Here is an 18,625-nt window from a genome sequence, read left to right on the forward strand (position 1 = left end):
TGTCAGAAGGGGCAAGAGAAGGGATGCAGATGGAGAGAGATATGTGTGAATATGGAAGGTTTTCTGGGTAAAGGTAAAGGTTGAGGTAGACACTCTGATGCACTCAGTGGTGGTTCACGAGAGGGTCAGAAGTGTGTAGGGAAAGCGCTGCACCAGCCAGTTCACAACATGATAAACATCAACTCCCATACGACCATCATTTTCAGCTTACTGAATATTTATTATGTACCAGGCATCATGCAAAGAGCTCTGTATACCTCACTTCATTTGACCTTCTCTGTAACTCTTGAATTATCTCTGTTAGGTAATAAAAGCCAAGGTTTAGAGAAGTCAAGAACTTGCCCAAAGTCACACAGCATCAGTCTAACTGATCTGTCTGTCTGCTTTCTCTAGTCCTTGCACAGAAGCCACACTAATCTCTTAGAAAACACAAACAATATTATGCTAACCCCTATACTCTGGTGGCTTTTGATCACATTTGGAATAAAATCAATCTTTCATTCTGAATTATAAAATTCTGCATAGCCCAGCCTCTGATGATTTCTCTGACCTGGCCTTGTCATGCTCTGTCCATCACCCACCCTGCTCTGGCCTCATGGACCGTCTTTCAGTTCCTAGAAAACCCCAAGCTGGTTCCCTCTGGTCTTCATGTCTTAATTCATAACACTCCTCAGCATTTGCTGTTTCCTTTTCTATTTCTTTGTTAATTAATGGTCTAGCTTCCCTACTAAAATGGGGAGCAGGACCATATCTGTTGGTTTGCCTCTAGAGGGGCAGAGTGGGATTGTGGGGTGATGTCAGAGTTGGCTCACAGCCTCTACCCTGCCCCTGATCTGTGCTCATTTTATTTCTGTTACATTATTATTTTAATATTATTATTGTTATTAATATTATTATTTGGCTACACCCATGGCATGTGGAAGTTCCTGGGCCAGGGGTCAAATCCAAGCCACAGTTGTGATCTGCACCACAGCCGCAGCAATGCCAGATCCTTAACCCACTGCACCACAGTGGCAACTCCTGTCACATTATAATTGACAAATGAGTATTTTTATGGAGTAGATGCTTCCTTTCAGAAAGCTGTAGTCAAACTTCAGTTTATTTGAGGGTAGGAAGAGAAGTGTGAGTTTTTTTTCTGGCAGCATTTTTTCCTTTCTTCAAAATGATTTAGTGCACAATGGTATCTGAAGATAACTCAGTTTTCTTTCCTCTTCCCCTCAATGCTGTTTCCTTTCCTCTCTCCTCATTGCGGTTACCAACTCTCTGTTGAGAACTCTTGTGGTAAATGAAGCTGTGAGGATGCAGAGTACTGATTAAAGCCCTTTCCTATTTGTTTCCTTGTGTGGCAGGATACTTAAGATGATTTTGTGCAGTGACTATATTGTTTTACTTGCCATTTAAGGTCTATAACTCAAAGTCTCACTTTTATTGGGCTGTTCTAAAAAGTGACAACATTTACAAACCAGTTGCAGACAAAACATAGCTGCCTTAGAAAACATACACAAAAATTGTTTCTTAAAACCGTCATGTTGACATTTACAGTGAAGTCTGTTTTTCAGCAGACAATGTTACATAGTTTGTGGAGTTTTCTTACTAATGTAAAAAAACCTCTTCTCTGATGCGTTATAATTGAAAATATTTCTACTGTGGGTCGGAACAAAAATTGTCTTTGGGGGTTTGACTGGAGGTAAAATTTTTTTCTTCTAACTCTTTGCTTTCTGAACTTTTAGCATTTTCTAAAACAAGTATATATTATTTTTATAATAACTTTATAAAATATTTTGACATAAATTGGATCTGGACATTTTCCTGTATTTGTTAGTAGCTTATGGTAAACCTAATTCAATATTTTTGGCCTACTGGGTCAGAGTATAATACTTTTATTTTTTTTAATATGTTTTTGTTTCTAAGAATATGGTATTGAGTTTTTTTCTAATAGCTTTTTGCATAAGTCTTTGAAACTGGCTTAATGTCATATCAAATATTTGCTAGTAGTAATAAAGAATAAGTAAGCTTTGGGGTTTGTGATTTTTAAGCTGTAAATCATTCTAATATAGTTAAATGTGCCTGTATTAGAATCAGTTCTGACCAGAGCAGAGGCCAGATAAAGGGAGAATATCTTAATAAAATGTCTCGTTGATTTATAATTTAGGCTTATAATTCTAAAAATTATTTCTCTTAGCATTAGAGTTAAAAGGGACTTGGAGACCCTCTTGTCCATCCCCCTTACTTTACAGATGAGGCTAATGGGTCAGAGAGGCATTTCAAGGTCCTGTGCTGATACAAGCTGAAATCCCCTTTTATACACTGGTGATTTTTGTATTTTCCACAGCTCTTTACCCAGACTCCAAAAGGTATTAAAGGATGTATTTGTCTTAATCAAAAAGGCCTGTTGGAAATTACATTCAATTAAAACACAATTGAATAGGGAGTTCCCTGGTGACCTAGCACTTAAGGATCTGACATTGTCATTGTTTGGCTTGGATTCAATCCCTGGTCTGGGAATTTCTGCATGCCACAGGAGAAGCCAAAAAAATTAGAAAAAAATTAGAATTAAAAAAATATGAACGAACATTTATGTACAAGGATGTTTAAACAGTGATATTTTTAATAAGAATTGAAAATCTGTTCAACAATAAAGAAGTGCTTTGATGGTTGGGATATTAAGTAGCCTTTTAAATATCCCTGTGTTAGTGTATATTTAATGACCTTGGAAAATGCTATTGATATTTATTTGTTAAGGTAAAAGGTAAGGCTATAAGAAAAATATAGAACTTGATCCCAATTGTATTAAACAGGTACATTTAGAAAAAAAAAAAAAAACACAAGTACACTATTAGGTAAAATACACCAATATGTAACTTTTCATTACCTTCTCTATCTTTTCAATATTGTCCAAATATTTTTAGGTGCCTCAAATGACAGTTATACAGGGAAAAATATGCTCTTTCAGGAAAGAGGACTTTGAATTAGCCCATCTTCCTTCCAAACCTAAAACTTGATTTGACAGCTTACATAGTATCTTTTTCATAGCACAGTTTATTTAATATGTGATATTAAATTATATTTAATAACAAAATTATATTAATCTCTTTGATGGAGTTCAGACTCATTGTCACCATTGGCCTTTGTGCCTGTAGTGACTGGGCCCTCTCTCTCACAGATTGCCACTGAAGCAATAGAAAACTTCCGAACTGTTGTTTCTTTGACTCGGGAGGAGAAGTTTGAATCTATGTATGACCAGAGTTTGCAGGTACCATACAGGTAATAACCCCTGAAGAGTGGGAGGGGAGTGTGGGGAGTTTTTCAGTCATCACATTTGTTTTCTGCAAGATTACTTTTGCTAGAAGGGAGGGGACAAGTGGAGAAACTCCTAGGAGGAAACCAATTGGGATGCACTTATAATCATCCAAGAGGGAAATCTCAGACTCTGACCTAAGGCAGGGACATCTCTGAGATAGAAGCTGTAAGAGCAGGTAACTGATGGGATGGGGAGAGGGAGGGGATACTGAGAATGACTCTGATACTAAGTTGCCTGAAACCCTGTTACATGTTCCCCTTGGGAATGAGTTCTTTATGGAACATGAAATTTGAGGTATCTATGGGTTCTGAGGATGTGATGCTTCTTGAGTTTTCCTTCCCTTCTTCTCTTTAAGCTTCTCCAGTGGACACCTTCTGTTCTCCCTTTAATGAGCTCAAGGCTAGGGCTCTAAAAAGTGATGTCAACATAGGCAAGGCCACCCTCTCTGAATCTTGTTTCTTCCGTGGTGAAGGGAAAGGGCTGGACCTTATTGATGGGTTTTCAAACATAAAAAAAAAAAATGACTAGATCCTTTTTTTATGGGAAAAAAAAATCATTTTAAATACCAGTATATGAAACAGGTAAAATGAGAGTTGATCTGGTTGAAGCAGAAATAGGAGGCCTACTCACCAGTCTGCTCTCACCTCCACATCGCCCAGTACACTGAGGCTAACAAAATCCACGCATGAAGCCTTTGTGAAGCCCTTTCTAACTCCTCCAGGGAGTTAGTGCTTCCTCCTTTCTTCCTCTAACATGTTATTCAGAAGGTACTTCCATGCATAAAAATAATCCATGTTGACTCCTGGGTCCCCAAAGGCAAGTCCATGCCTGGTTCTACTCTGCGGCCCAGCATGGTCCCTGCAGCTTGTGGGCACTGGGTTGACGTATGTTGAATGAATATTCGCTATACAGTACATGCATGTTATATGTCCAAGGGCGGGGGAGAAAGAAATTTATTAATCCCTAATGGACTCTTCTTGTTGTCCTGGGCTTATTTTGACTTGACCTCACACTTGAAGATGTAGTTAATTCTTCATTAAAGGTGAAGACCTTAAGGCTTAGAGATGAGGTAGTTTCCTAAATTCTCACAAGTGGTGACAGGAGGACCAAACTTAGTGTTTTGGAAACTCAACCCATTTTTGTCTGTCGTACCTCCATACCTACTGCTGACCTCTCAATGGTGATGATTCAAGGACTGAGGATCAACATCAAGTAAGTGTCACAATGTCTTCTTTTCAGTAACTCTTTGAGGAAGGCACACATCTTTGGAATCACTTTTTCCATCACCCAGGCAATGATGTATTTTTCTTACGCTGCCTGTTTCCGGTTTGGTGCCTACTTGGTACAACATGGCCACATGGACTTTCAGGATGTTCTCTTGTAAGTATGGGCTTCATGTTTCTATTTCAGCTCTAGAATTCAGACCAAGGTGAGGATAAAAAACTCCACTTTGGAGCTTCATGAAGACTTTGGTGATTCAGATAATGGCATTTTATGTCTGCGTCTCTGAGTGTTATCACTGAAGCACCTTATTTCATTTGGGGAATCGGTGTCTTCCCTTCTCCCCAGTGCTGACTCACACATTTGACCTTCCCAAATCCATGACAAGGTGGGATGGTGATTCAATGAGGTGTTTCCAGAAGGTCTGGGTGTTTGGGAAGAAGTCTAATACGGAGCCACGTACCTGGCTCCTTGTAAAGGACTCTGAACAGGGCACCTAAAGAACAGGTGTGGAGGGCTGAGTTCTGAAAGCCCTGGAGGATTCCAGGATAAATTTGATTTTCCTTGATAAGAGAAGAGCAGTAAGAAGGTAAGAGCCAGAGAAATTCAGATGTTGACAAAGGAAAGCTGAGCATGAGATCTGCTGCATCATTGTGAATGCAGCACCTCACTCAGGAGAAGACAGGCTTGGACTTACTTATACTTCTGAAATACTCAGATATGTGGTTAAGTAGTGAAAGTGTGTGGAATTTTTCTGTGTCCAGACTTGGTGATGGCTGAACTGCTCTTTGATGGCGTACCACAGTTAGTGATAGTATGGTTTTACATTTAAATCATTTACATTCAGAGTCATCTAAGCCTGGAGATATAATGTTATTATAATGTTTCCATCCTAGGAGTTCCTCTTGTAGCTCAGTGGGTTAAGAAGCCAACTAGTATCCATGAGGTTCAAAACCTGGCCTGGCTCAGTAGTTTAAGGATCTGGCCTGCTGTGAACTGTGTTGTAGGTCTCAGATGAGGCTCTGATCTGGCATTGCTGTGGCTGTGGTGAAGGCTGGCAGCTGCAGCTCTGATTCAACCCCTAGCCTGGGAACTTCCATATGTCACAGGTGTGGCCCAAAAAATAAAAATAAAAATAAAGTTTCCATCCTATTTATACATCAACTTACATATCCATTAAAGTTTTCTCAGGATGACCCCCAACAGAAAATTTAAAATTTCCACTTAGCATCTTCCTGACAAATGATATGCAGGTGCTGTTGATAACTGACCAAAAGATGAGAAGCAGGTGTCATTGGCATTGGTACTTTGATTAGATAATTATTTGATCTGTTGCTCAACTCCGAGGTTAAGATATTCAATTGATGAAAGCTGCTAACTCTTGGGCATTTAGATTCAGAAAAATCTATCTTCCAAGTGAAGGGTAGGTGATGCCTCGCTGAAGAGCAGTCCATTTTATTATTATCATTATAACTTTTTTTCATTTTTGGCTGTCCTATGGCATATGGAAGTTCCTGGGCCAGGGATCAGATCCAAGCCACAGTTGTGACCTATGCCAGATCCTTTAATCCTCTGGGCCAGGCTGGAGATCACACCTGCATCCTGGCACTGCAGAAATGCTGCCAATCCAGTTGCGCCACAGCAGGAACTCCAAGCCATATGTTTTAAAAAAAAATCCCACAGGTCTAAATGATAACAAGCCTGAGAGTAACCATCTGAGTCATTTATTTAGAACTATTAAAAAAACAAAAAAGACACTATGTGCTTCATTAACACAGACGTAGAGTCCAAAGGAGAGGACCTGATGGACTCAGAGTATTATTCTGGGAAGAATCCCAATATTATATGAGTTGTAGGCTCACTGTTTAAAAAGGCATTTTGATAAATGCATCCAGAGAAGGGCAGCTAGGATGTTGAGGGTGAAAAGAGTTATTAAAGATGCAAAAGGGCCTTTTAAACAATATTCCAGTACTTAAAGGAGTGTATTATGCAAAAGCATGTACACTTCTATTTGAAAAGGAACTTTTTAACAATAGATTGCCTCAGTCAGATTTCCTAAAACAAAGGAGGGAAGACAACTTAGGGGAAGTGCCCTGGCTCCAAGAGTGAGAACCAGATTTGAAGTCCTGTGAGGTCCTTCCCAACGTAGAGCCGCTAGGATTCCTATGTCACAGATTAAGGATGTTGATGCCTCTTGAGAGCAGCACAATACTGGGTTCTTTGAAGAGCTCCGTTTGCTGTACAGCTTATAGGTTTTCTAAGAATCGAATGTATTTCCAGCAAAACAGCCCATATACATTATTGGTTGGCAAATACTGCTGCACAACCACCAGCCACTAATGCCCAATGACATAGGATAGTAAACATTTATTTATGCCTTTAAGTCTGTGGGGCAGCCGGGCAGTTCTGCTACTCTGTGCTGGGCACAGTGAATCTCAGCTGCACTGCGTGCAGGAAGCCACAAGCTAGTTGGCTGGGGCCACACAACACGCTTCTGTCTGTGCCTTCTCCTTCTGCAAGCTAGCCAGTATCAGAGACGGGGGGAGAGGGAGAGGTGGGGGTGTGGGGGGGCGGAGAGAGAGTGTGTGTGTGTGTGAGAGAGAGAGAGAAGCATGCAAGGTCCTTTGAGTCATAGACTTGGACCTGGCAATGGTCACTTCCACCATATCCCAATGGCCAAAGCAAGTTCCAAGGTCAATCCAGATTCAAAGGGTAGGAAAACAAATTCCACTTCTTAAATGGAGGAGCTACAAAGTCACATTACAAGAAGGTGAGGACACAGAGATGAAACATGGAGCTGTTTTCCATTCAGTCTGTCACACTGATAGGAATTTATAAGGAAAGGTGTTTTACTTGTGTTGTCTTGTTTTTTGATTAACGTGATTGTTTGAGGCCATGGTCTCTGCTTGTAGAAGTGTCAACTTTCTAGCATTGCAGTCATAACTCTTGGCATGTTTTGACTTTGTTGTGTGCAGAGTCTTCTCAGCTATTGTCTTTGGTGCCATGGCAGTGGGACAGGTTAGTTCATTTGCTCCTGACTACGCCAAAGCCAAAGTGTCGGCATCCCATGTCATCATGATCATTGAAAAGACCCCTCAGATTGACAGCTACAGCACCGTGGGCTTAAAGCCGGTCAGTTTGATGTTTTCATTATATGATCTGCTCCTAACTGATGAATGAGATTATTTTAAGAGGGAAGTTTAATAAAATCTGTGCTTTTTTTAATTTGCTGGTAATAAAATGAAACTTTCTAGGTCATGGGTTCATTTTAATAAATGCTGATAATACATGGTAACATCTAGTACTTTTGTGTAACAAAGCCACAGGAATATAGAAATACTGCCCACTTTATACACAAATCCTGTGTTTTGGTTTTTTTAATTAAATTTTTTTTTTCTTTTTGCTTTTTGATGCCACACCCTAGGTATATGGAGATTCCCAGGCTAGGGGTCGAATCAGAGCTACAGCTGCCGGCCTATGCCACAGCCACAGCAACGCCAACTCCAAGCCGCAGGATCCATCTGCAACCTACACCACAGGTCACACCAACGCTGGATCGTTAACCCACTGAGCAAGGCCAGGGATCGAACCCGCAACCTCATGGTTCCTAATCGGATCCGTTTCCGCTGTGCCACAACGGGAACTCCTATCAGGTTTTATGTGTAGGTAACTCTGGGGAGAACAGATTTGAGTGATCACATGTGTATTGTGTTAATGAGACATGCTATTGAAACACTGTCCCTTTAATTAGCAGAGGCAAACTATTATATATAGAATGGATAAACAGTAAGATGCTATTGTATATCACAGAGGACTATATCCAATATCCTGTAATAAATCATGGTCAAAAAATATGGAAAAGAATATGTGTATAACTAAATCACATTGCTGTACAGCAGAAATTAACACATTGTAAATCAACTGTACTTTAATAAAATAAACACTGACCCTTTTAGATCTTAGGTATTATATTCATTTTAGTAGTTACAAACGAAACCTGATTTTAATACAGGTTCACTACCTTCCGACACCTGGAGTAGAGAGGTTTGGCTATACAATGAGCTTTTAGGATTGCAGCAATCCAAATTACTGCTATTCTGATTTTAGAATACAGTGGAAGGAAATCTGACATTTAATGAAGTCATGTTCAACTACCCCACTCGACCAGACATCCCAGTGCTTCAGGGGCTGAGCCTGGAGGTGAAGAAGGGCCAGACCCTGGCCTTGGTGGGCAGCAGCGGCTGTGGGAAGAGCACGGTGGTCCAGCTCCTGGAGCGGTTCTACGACCCCTTGGCTGGAAAAGTGGTGAGAACACCTTCTTTTTCAGCTCTTTTCAAGTTTTTTGTCTATAGGCCTGGATGTATTTAATTCTCATGAATAAGCCCTGGTTTTGCAAACCTTTCAACAATGGTTGATATCCTAGCTTTGGTCTCTGTGTTGTGTCCACTGCCCCAGCCAATTTCTCCTGCCTTTCTCTCAACCCTGCTCCTCTCCCCTGCTCTGCAAGCAGCTGTTTTACATCCTAACCTCTTTCCCTTGATTGAGTCTCAGTTGCCATGAGAAGATCCAGGAAAAATCAGTCACCAGAAAGATAGAGGAGAGGTGTGAAGAGAGACAAACAGGATGGCAGCCAGGGATGGGAAGGGTTTCAGCAAGAACATGGTCAGCAATGGCAAGTGCCATGGAGAGATGGGGTGAGATGAATGCTGAAAAGACATGGTAGGAGTTGGCAGTTAATGGGCTGCTTTCTGACCTCTTCAAGTTTTCTCAGTGAAGTGGTGGCGGTAGAAAACCATTGAGAGTGGCAGAGGTGTGGTTAGCAGGGGAAATAGAGACTAAATGAGAAAATCAAAGGAGGAGTTCCCTGGTGGTGCAGCAGGTTAAGTAAGGATCCAGCATTGTCACTGTAGTGGCTCAAGTTGGTTCAGTTTCTGGCCCAAGAATTTCCACAAGCCATAATCGTGGTTTAAAAAAAAAAAATCAAAGCAAAATAAGAATGAAGAGGCAGAGCCCAGGGAAAATTTTGCAGATGGGGGATCTCACACATTTTTATGGTTGAGGATGAGATAAAACCACTGATGGAGAGCCAACAGTGAAATATTTTCTAAGGAAAAATAAGTGAGATCGACACCTTTGGGAAGCAGATAAAGAACATGGAGGGATTCTCTTTTTTTCTTGAAGTATAAGTGAAGGGTCAAATTAATTTTTGAAGCATTCAGTAAACCTTCAGTGAGTGCCTGCCATGGATTGGCTTAGGTACTAGGAATGAAATAGGAGTCTTGAAGGGAGTAGTGAAATTTTAATGGAGACTAGGAAGAGAATCAAATTGGGTTTTGTTGTTGTTTCGCTTTTGGTTTTTTAGGGATACACTTGCTTCATATGGAAGTTCCCAGGCTAAGGATCAAATTGGAGCTGTAGCCACCGACCTGTGCCACAGCCACAGCAACATAGGATCTGAGCTGTGTCTGCCACCTGTACCACAGCTCACGGCAATGCTGGGTCCTTAATGCACTGAGCAAGGCCAGGGGTCATATCCGCATCCTCATGGATACTAGTCAGGTTCATTACAGCTCAGCCTTGGTGGGAACTCCAGGAATCAAATTGGAAAGGAATAGAATTTAGAGCCAAATATTTTCATTATGTCAGCATTGAGTTAAGGGTTGTACTCAGAAGTGATATTCAAAATATTCAACCACTGGAATGGCATGGGCCCTGCCCAACCAGAATGGACACCTGCTTTGTACAGTCGGATTGATGCCCACTAGCTCCACATGGGTCCTTAATGCATTGATGATTGAGGTGAAAATAGAATTTTCAACCTGTATTCCAAGGCTGTTTTTGCTTCCCCATAGTAATCACAGTTATTGTGAATATTTTGTATTGTATTCAAAGACAGTTATGCCTTCACTCAGTCCGTTCTTTCACTGTTACATTAGCTTTGTTCTTCTTTACCTTCATTCCTTATTTTAATTACCTTGTTTTATATTTTCTGTGAATTCTGGTTTTATGCTTCATTTTTGTGGTTAGAATTTGGATAAAGAACCCTCGGTAAAGACCTTGCTGACAAATGAAGCAGTCAGAGGAGGAAATGTTAGCTCTCAGACACTGATCATGGTCCTTAAGAAACATTTTTTTTTCCCCTTTTTTGTCAGCACTCACAGCATGCAGAAGTTCCTGGGCCAGGGATTGAACCCATGTTACAGCATTGATAATGCTGGATCCTTAACCCTCTGTGCCACTGGGGAATTCCTTAACAGTCATTTATTAAACAGTTTTTTGTTTTTTTTTTTTTCCTTTTTAGGGCTGCACCTATGGTAAATGGAAATTCCCAGGCTAGGGTTCAAATCAGAGCTACAGCTGCTGGCCTACAGCACAGGCACAGCAATGAAGCATCTAAGCCTTGTCTGTGACCTACACCACAGCTTATGGCAACCTGCATCCTTAACCCACTGAGTGAGGCCAGGGATAGAACCAGCATCCTCATGGATACCTAGTTGGGTTTATAACCTGCTGAGTCACAGTGGGAACTCTCAAACAGTGTTTTAAATGTTGAGTTCTAATGAGTTTTAGAAGATGGAGTCTTCCCTCAAAATTTTAACTGAAGAGAGGGGACATATCCTTCCATAAGTTATATTAAAACAGACAGGCCTAATGTTGGTTCTTAAGGGTATAAGGGTGAGCAGTCAAGACATTGTTTGATGAAAGAGAGAAGGCCGGCTGCAGCTGATGAGTGATTTTTTTTTTTTTTTCCCAATGCAGCAGAAGGCCTATTTGGATGAAATAGCAGATTTAGAGTAGCAGTTCTCAAACTTTTTTGATTATAACCCACATAGGAAAGACAAAAAAATTACCTGCCTTCACCCCTGCCCCCTGCACTCATAGTCAGGTTAGTGGAAAAAAACCTGGGTTATATCAAAGTTTTGGAGTTGAAAACAATAATAATGGCAAAGAGTACAATAATTAGACAAGAAGAAAGCAAAGGAATTAATGGGTATTCTCCATGTATAAAAACACAAGGAGGCACAATGGACCTAAAATCGTGGAACTTCTCAATTATGGTTCATCGTAGGAAGGAGAAACTGCTCTGGGTACTTCATACAGATACCTGTTTAATAAGGGGAGTTAGGTACCTACTAAATCAGAGGGGAAGTAAAAAGGAAAAGTGCTCCTAGACATTCACTCCACCGCTGCAGCTGGGATCCTGTGGCCAGAAAGTTGTAAGAAATTATCCCATTGTCACAGCTGCTCCAAATCTGAAAGCACAGGGCCAGAATCTGGCTGATGCAACAACTCCCATCTGCTGAAACACGTGTATTGGCTAACCACAGCTTCTGTCTCCCAGATTTTGCACAGTGCATCTCACTGGTAGAGCCTTAGTTATTCCAGAACCAGAAGGGGGTCTGGGAGATAATTTTTTAGTGTTCCAGTCCTTTGATACGTGAAAGGCAGACATGGGAGAATGTGGAAATGAATGCTGAGTACTTAGGGCAGTAACCATCTCAAGACCACGCTGGCCATGCCCTGAAAACAAAACATCCTCAACCGTTGCAGGAATCCGGTGATTCGCTCCTCTGCATTTGCACCAGAGCTTTGAAATACTGGCAACTGCTGCGTAGCAGCCAGGCTTCTAAGTGGAAGTGTCTTCAATAAACACTAGTAAATGGGACAAGCTTTGTTTATGAACATCAATTAACAACCCTTAACCCTGTTAGTAGATTACCAGTAATGAGTTCTTATTGCCACAAAAAAATGAGTCTGTGGATTTGAGCAGTATTTGATCATAAGAGCTGAAGCAGGGACTTGACCCTGAGGTCAGGAAATCCTCATAACCATCATTGAGCCTTGAATCACAGTCTGAGAAATACTAACTTAAGCCATGGTTCTCAAACCGTGTGCATCAGAATGACTGAGAGAGTTACTAAAGCTCACAGCCACCCTGGCTTATTCGCAAAGGTTAGGGCCTAGCCTTTTCATTTTCATAATTTTCCCAGGTAATTCTCAAGCCAACCATGGTTTGAGAACCACTGAACTTGTAAGTTTGAAAGATTTAGATCAAATTATAGAGAGTCTTGGAGCTATGGAATTATTCAGAGTGGAGGTGCCAAGTTTCGTGGGCCTGAAGGCTGTACACTTTCTGGGACACTACTTAAAAGAATACAAAGTTAAGAATAAAAAATTAGGTACGAAAGTGAAGATTTACTTAAAAGGAAAAAAAAAATCACAACAAAATATTGAAGCCCTAAGGAATCTAGTACCTCATAAATGCTTACCCATGAGTTTTCTGACTACAGCCCAGCCTCCCTTCCACCCAGAACACTGTTCAGCTCCCAGCATTTACCTGCAATTGAGGGTCACTGAAGCTTAAGTTCATTAACTTGGCTGAGACACCCTCTGGTTGAGGTTCCCCTGACCTTTCTTTTCTCCCCTTGCCAGCCCACCCTACCTACCACTGCCAGAGTCCTTTCTGTAGAGGGTGCAGTTAGAAGGCTGGTGTGTGGGTATTACCCACTGGGTGCCTGGGCTAAGATGGGAGCTTTCCTCTTTTGAGGCAAGACAGAAAATATCTTTCAATTCTGAGATGCTCGTGTTGCCAAAACCCAACCTGTGGCATGTGGATCTCATCTGAACTCCCTCAGTAACTAAATGTGACCTTATGCAAGTGACTTAACTCTGCTCATGTCCTCATCTATAAAATGGGGACTAAAAACCACACCTGCCTCACAGGTGTTTGTTGTGAAGATTAAATAAGAGTGCATGAAGCATACTTATCACAGGACCTAGATTATAGTCAGTGCTGATTTTTTTATTTTTCCTTTTATGGCCATTGCATGGCATGTGGAGTTCCTGGGCCAGGGATCAGATCCAAGCCGCAGGTTTAACCTTCACCTCAGCTGAGGCAATGCCAGATCCTTAACGTAACTGTGCTGGTCTAGGAATCAAACCTGTGTCCTGCGATCCAGAGACACTGACGATCCCATTGCGCCACAGTGGCAACTCATCAATGCTCGATATTATATCTGTGGGTTATTTCAAAGTAAGTAGCAGCCTAATGCATACTTAACATTTGATCGTTTGCATTATTGAAAGCAGGCAGTAGATTTAACTGCGTAGACAGAGGCAGCTCATCGTTTTGTTGTTGTTGTTATTGTTCATCATTTTAATTTGGCCTTTCATTGCTACAGCCCACAGGTTACTTTCCCTTACATCTTTACTGAAACAAGTATCTTTTGAGGAGTATTCACTGAGAGTTCCTTGGTCCTCCCTCAGACCCATCACCCATTCCTCAGCCACAGAAGCTCTCTGACTTCATCGGGCTCCTAAACAACTTTTCCCTCAGGAATAGGGGTTTTAAAGTGTTTGCAATTGCTGTGCATGGTGTGGGCATAAGGAGGTCCAGGAGTCTCACTGTATTCAGTGTGATGGAGAAACCCATTAAAACTTGCTGAGTCCAGTCACATTTGTCTGATTACATTAGGCAGTGCCTATTCTTCTCCCAGGGGAGTAAGCGTGGGAAAAAAATAATTTTTTTTGAACTGCACTTTCTTTCCTCAGATTTTGATTTTCAAGCACAGTGTTCCATCTAACAAGACCTGCCATTTTGCCACAACCTTGTATAGTTTTTCTGCGTCTCTTCACCCTCTACTTTTCACCTTCACTTAACACTGGGAGGAGTGTAGATGATGGAAGAGTCTCCATGGCATCTGGGCTAGGTACTAATAAGGTCATGGCTGTGTTGCACCTGCCAGCTTCTCAAACAGAAGCTATACTTCTCGCAGCAATTCGTACCCTACTCCTGGCCAGCCGTCTCCGAGAGGCATCCAGCCAGGCACATGGGATTCAGAAGATATATGTAGTTCAGAATATCCTCATCACCACTACTAGAAAAGCTCAAAGCGGAGTCACTGATTTCTTCTGCACTGGGGATGAACAGTTCTCTCACTTGTGCCAGGGATCTCTTGCAGAGCAGATCTTAGGGGCAAACTCATCTGCACCATAGATGAGGATTTTTATCTGCAAGGCTGTAAGAGGCACTCCCCAGGCTTTTGCAGGATAATCTGCGATGTCAGGTCACTAGAGTAAGGGCAGCCTCTCCCTCCTACTCCTTTGCCTCAGGATTATACATTTCTCCATCCTTTCATCCACCTAGACATCTGTCCATATGCTGTAGTTCCAAGTACATCACACACACACAGTTCCAAACTGCTGACTGTCCTTTACATGCTCTGTACCCAGCACTGTGCTAAGCAGGGTCCGTACATGATTTCCTTTAATCCTCCATTCTGTGGGTTTAGGAATTATCATCATTCCCATTTTACCCACAGGGAAACTAAGAGGAATTAATTCACCTTCCTAGGGTGAACACCCCTTTAATGATATTGCTGCCACCCTTCCACACTCACTTCTGTTTCATTAAACGGCTGCATTCCATTCCTCAAAAACCTGATCCTAACAGGTCAGATCAGAAGCATGACCTGCAAACCTAGTATGTGGTCATAGCAGTTAGTTATTTCCAGTGTGTAGTCATGGCCACTTTTCCTGTGCAAGAGTAATACATAAGGATCAAGATGCGGGGCTACACCCAGGAAATAGAATGCATTTTTATTAGCTTCCTGTGGCTGCAGTAACTTCAGTGGAATAAAAGAACATAATAAGTTCTGGAGGTCAGATAGCTAAAGTAGATCTCTGTTAGCGAAAGTCAAGGTGTCAGCAGGGCTGAGGTCTTTCTGGAGGCTCGAGGGGAGGATTTGCTCTCACCTCTCATAGCGTGTGGCCCCTCCCTCCATCTTCAACACCAGCAATGTTCATAAGTCTTTTTCATATTGTACCACTGTCATATACACATTTCTGCCCCCCTCTTCTGGAGTTAAGGACCCTTATGGTTATGTTGAGTCTACTTGGATCCTTATTTTGAAGTCAGCAGCTGAGTAACTGTAGACCTTAATTCCCTCTTGCTACATGAACAATATTCACAGGTTTCATGGGTGAGAACATGGATATCTGAGGTGAGGGGGATCATTATTACGCCTACCACAGGCCTATGTCAGCAACCAGGGTTAAAACAGACAAAACACAGGAATTCCCTGGTGGCCTTGAGGTTTAGGATCTGACATTGTTATTGGTGTGGCTCGTTTTCACAGCACTGGTGCAAGTTCAGTCCCTGGCCCAGGAACTTCTCCATGTTTCAGGCACAGCCAAAAAAAAAAAAAAAACCCACAAACAATAATAACAACAGCAAACCCAGAAGAAACACGACAGTTCCTCAAAGCCTATAATTAATCTTATTCAATTAATCTTGACAATCCCAGCTAAAAACAACAACAAAATGTCTTGTAATCATTTAAATTTTTTTTTTCTTTTTTACTGCCATACCTGTAGCGTATGGAAGTTCTCAGGCCAGGGGTCAAGTTGGAGCTACAGCTTCTGGCGTATGCCACAGCCATGGCAACACTTGATTCGAACCCCATCTCTGACCTACCCTTCAGTTTGTGGCAACTCTGGATCCTTAACCCACTAAGCGAGGCCAGGCATCAATCCCGCATCCTCAGAGAGACAACCTTAACACATTGAGCCACAAAAGGAGCTCCTCACTTGGCAATTTTAATGTATGGAATAGTAATATTAATTTTGCTGAACTCTGAATGTGCTGGTCCTGAAGTGGCTCTGCGAATGCTTGATTTCAGCTAATTGACGGCAGGGAGATTAAAAAACTGAACGTCCAGTGGCTCCGAGCACACATGGGCATCGTGTCCCAGGAGCCCATCCTGTTTGACTGCAGCATTGCTGAGAACATCGCCTATGGGGACAACAGCCGGGTCGTGTCCCAGGAGGAGATCGTGCAGGCGGCCAAGGAGGCCAACATCCACCCCTTCATCGAGACACTGCCTGATGTAAGTCTCTCTGCAAATGAGGTGCTTAGGAGCCTGTGGCAGCCTCGCCACTGGGCTGACTCCATGGGCTGGTTCCCAATGGTGAAGAGAAATGGGCAACCAGAACCCACACCCAGCTGTACACGGGCATCTGGCCACACTTCCTGCCCCCACTTGATGTCACTCGATGTACCTGCTCACCGACTGACTCTCCCTGGGAGCAGCCTGACCCATGTCAGTCCATACGTGTGGGAGGCCTTTCCCTCCCAGGCTGAGTGTGGGGCCCACAGAAGCAGGCGTGGCCCTCCCTCCCCATCGCTCTGCCAACCTTCCTTCCTTCCCTCTGCCTCCTTGCAGCTCCCCCCAGCCTCTGCCTCCCTCTGTGGATCAGGCCAGGGAATAGGACCCATGCCAGAAGGAAGGCTCTCTGAGTATGGCTGAGCCATTGGAGTGACCATGGTGTTGTGTCATCTCTTGCCCTCTTACACATTTCATGGGCCCCAAGTTCTGCTTTTGGGGTGGATCAGTGAAACCTTCCCTGGGCTTTGATCCCACAGATGCCCTCTGAATTCCTTCTTGGAAGTTAGATAAATGGGAACTTTCCCACTCTCATGAGTCTGTAGGTCCAATTTTTTTTCCCCATGCCTGTGGCATGTGGAAGTTCCTGGGCCAGGGATCCAACCTGCAGCACAGCAGTCGCAACGACAGATCCCTTAACCTGCTGGGCCCCCAGGAAACTCCTCATAGAAACTGCGTTTCTGAAGTGCACGTAGCCCTCACTTATCCACCCTGCCCCCAGTATCACTAGTTATATTCTCTACTCTAAGGAAGAGCCCTCTAAAAACTAAAACTCAGTAGCCTCAAACCAGCAGAGAAGTGAAGGATGGCAGTGCCTTATGGCCACATCCCTCTCCCAAGATGTGCTTTTCTAGAGGCTCTTGTTTGGATAACTGATGTCACCCCATCATAGGCCCCAAGAAGCGGCTTTGTCACCTCCCTTCCTTTAACCGTCTAGTCCGACTGTGAATAACTGGCCCTTCCCAGGATGGGACATTTAAAGTGTATAACTTTAATCCCCTTTACTAATGACGAAGTCAGTGTTCCCAAAGTCTGGGTGCTGATCAGCACATCGGCATCACCTGGGAACCTGTGAGAATGCAGATTTCCAGGCCCTATCCCACACCTGCTGATCAGAAACTTGAAGGTAGGGGTCTAGCAATCAGTGTTTTATTTATTTATTATTTGGCTGTGCCCATGGCATGCACAATTTCCTGGGCCAGGGACTGAACCTGTGCCACAGCAGTGATCCAAGCCATAGCAGTGACCATGTTGGATCCTTAATACATTCAGCTACCAGGGAACTCTTAGCAATCTGTGTTTTAGTAGCCTGGCTGATGCTGATGCAAGTGAAGTCTGAGAACCACTGGGCTAGGGGTTAACACAGATAAATAGAGAGTAAGTGTTATCTAGCTTAGATATACACCTTGTGTTAGTCTACCACAGGATCCCAACTCTCTGGGCTCTGTCACACAGCACCACTGTAGACACCGTGATTCGTTTCCTCAGTGTCTAGCCATGGAAAGGGAAGGCAAAATCCTTGAAGTCCTATTTTCTGTCTCAGGGCCCATTTCTTCCCTGGAGTGGTTTGTACTAGGATTTACATCCCACTGCAGGGGCTGGTCTAGTTGCCTCCTCTCAGGGTTACAGCCCTGCCTTTACCTGCCTCACGAGGATCCATATGGTAGCAGTGCAGCCTGGCAGCCCCTGCACGTGCATGGGACATGCTTTGGTGCTCCCTGGCAGCTGCAGTGCTGGGGCAGGCCTATCCCAGGCTTCTGCTGGTACCTCCCCTGGGGCTCCCTCCTTCCATCTGCAGGTGGAGACCTCTGTGCTGAGTGCTGTAGAACTAGGGTTGCCACAAGTACCAAGTAAATTGGAGTTCCTGTTATGCAGAGTTCTTGGATCCATCCATGGCCCTGAGCACTGGTTAAGGATCCAGCATTGCCGCAGCTATGGCATAGGTCTCAGCTTTGGCTCATATTTGTTCCCTGGCCTGGGAACTCCATATGCCATGGCGTGGCCAGAAAAAGGAAAAAAAAAAAAAAAAGAGAGCAAGAGAAAGAAGAAATAGGCAACCCTACGTAGAACATGTATTCTAAAGTCAAACTCTAGGAATTCCTATTGTCGCTCAGTGAGTTAAAAATCCAACATAGCGTCCATGAAGATGCAGGTTCGA

General features: G+C 42.9%; 1 protein-coding gene across 2 annotated transcripts in view; it reads left to right on the forward strand.

Annotated features, from left to right (window-relative positions):
* The window catches only part of ABCB1 (ATP-binding cassette, sub-family B (MDR/TAP), member 1), a 96,515-nt gene that overhangs the window by 75,376 nt on the left and 2,514 nt on the right, over window positions 1-18,625 (forward strand). For both annotated transcript variants that reach the window (XM_003130205.5, NM_001308246.1), the window contains 5 exon segments: window positions 3,164-3,264; window positions 4,541-4,681; window positions 7,498-7,654; window positions 8,630-8,827; window positions 16,204-16,410. In XM_003130205.5, coding sequence (XP_003130253.2) covers window positions 3,164-3,264; window positions 4,541-4,681; window positions 7,498-7,654; window positions 8,630-8,827; window positions 16,204-16,410 — 804 coding nt within the window.

Source organism: Sus scrofa, chromosome 9 (assembly GCF_000003025.6).
Source record: "Sus scrofa isolate TJ Tabasco breed Duroc chromosome 9, Sscrofa11.1, whole genome shotgun sequence".
Classification (NCBI taxonomy): Eukaryota; Metazoa; Chordata; class Mammalia; order Artiodactyla; family Suidae; genus Sus; species Sus scrofa.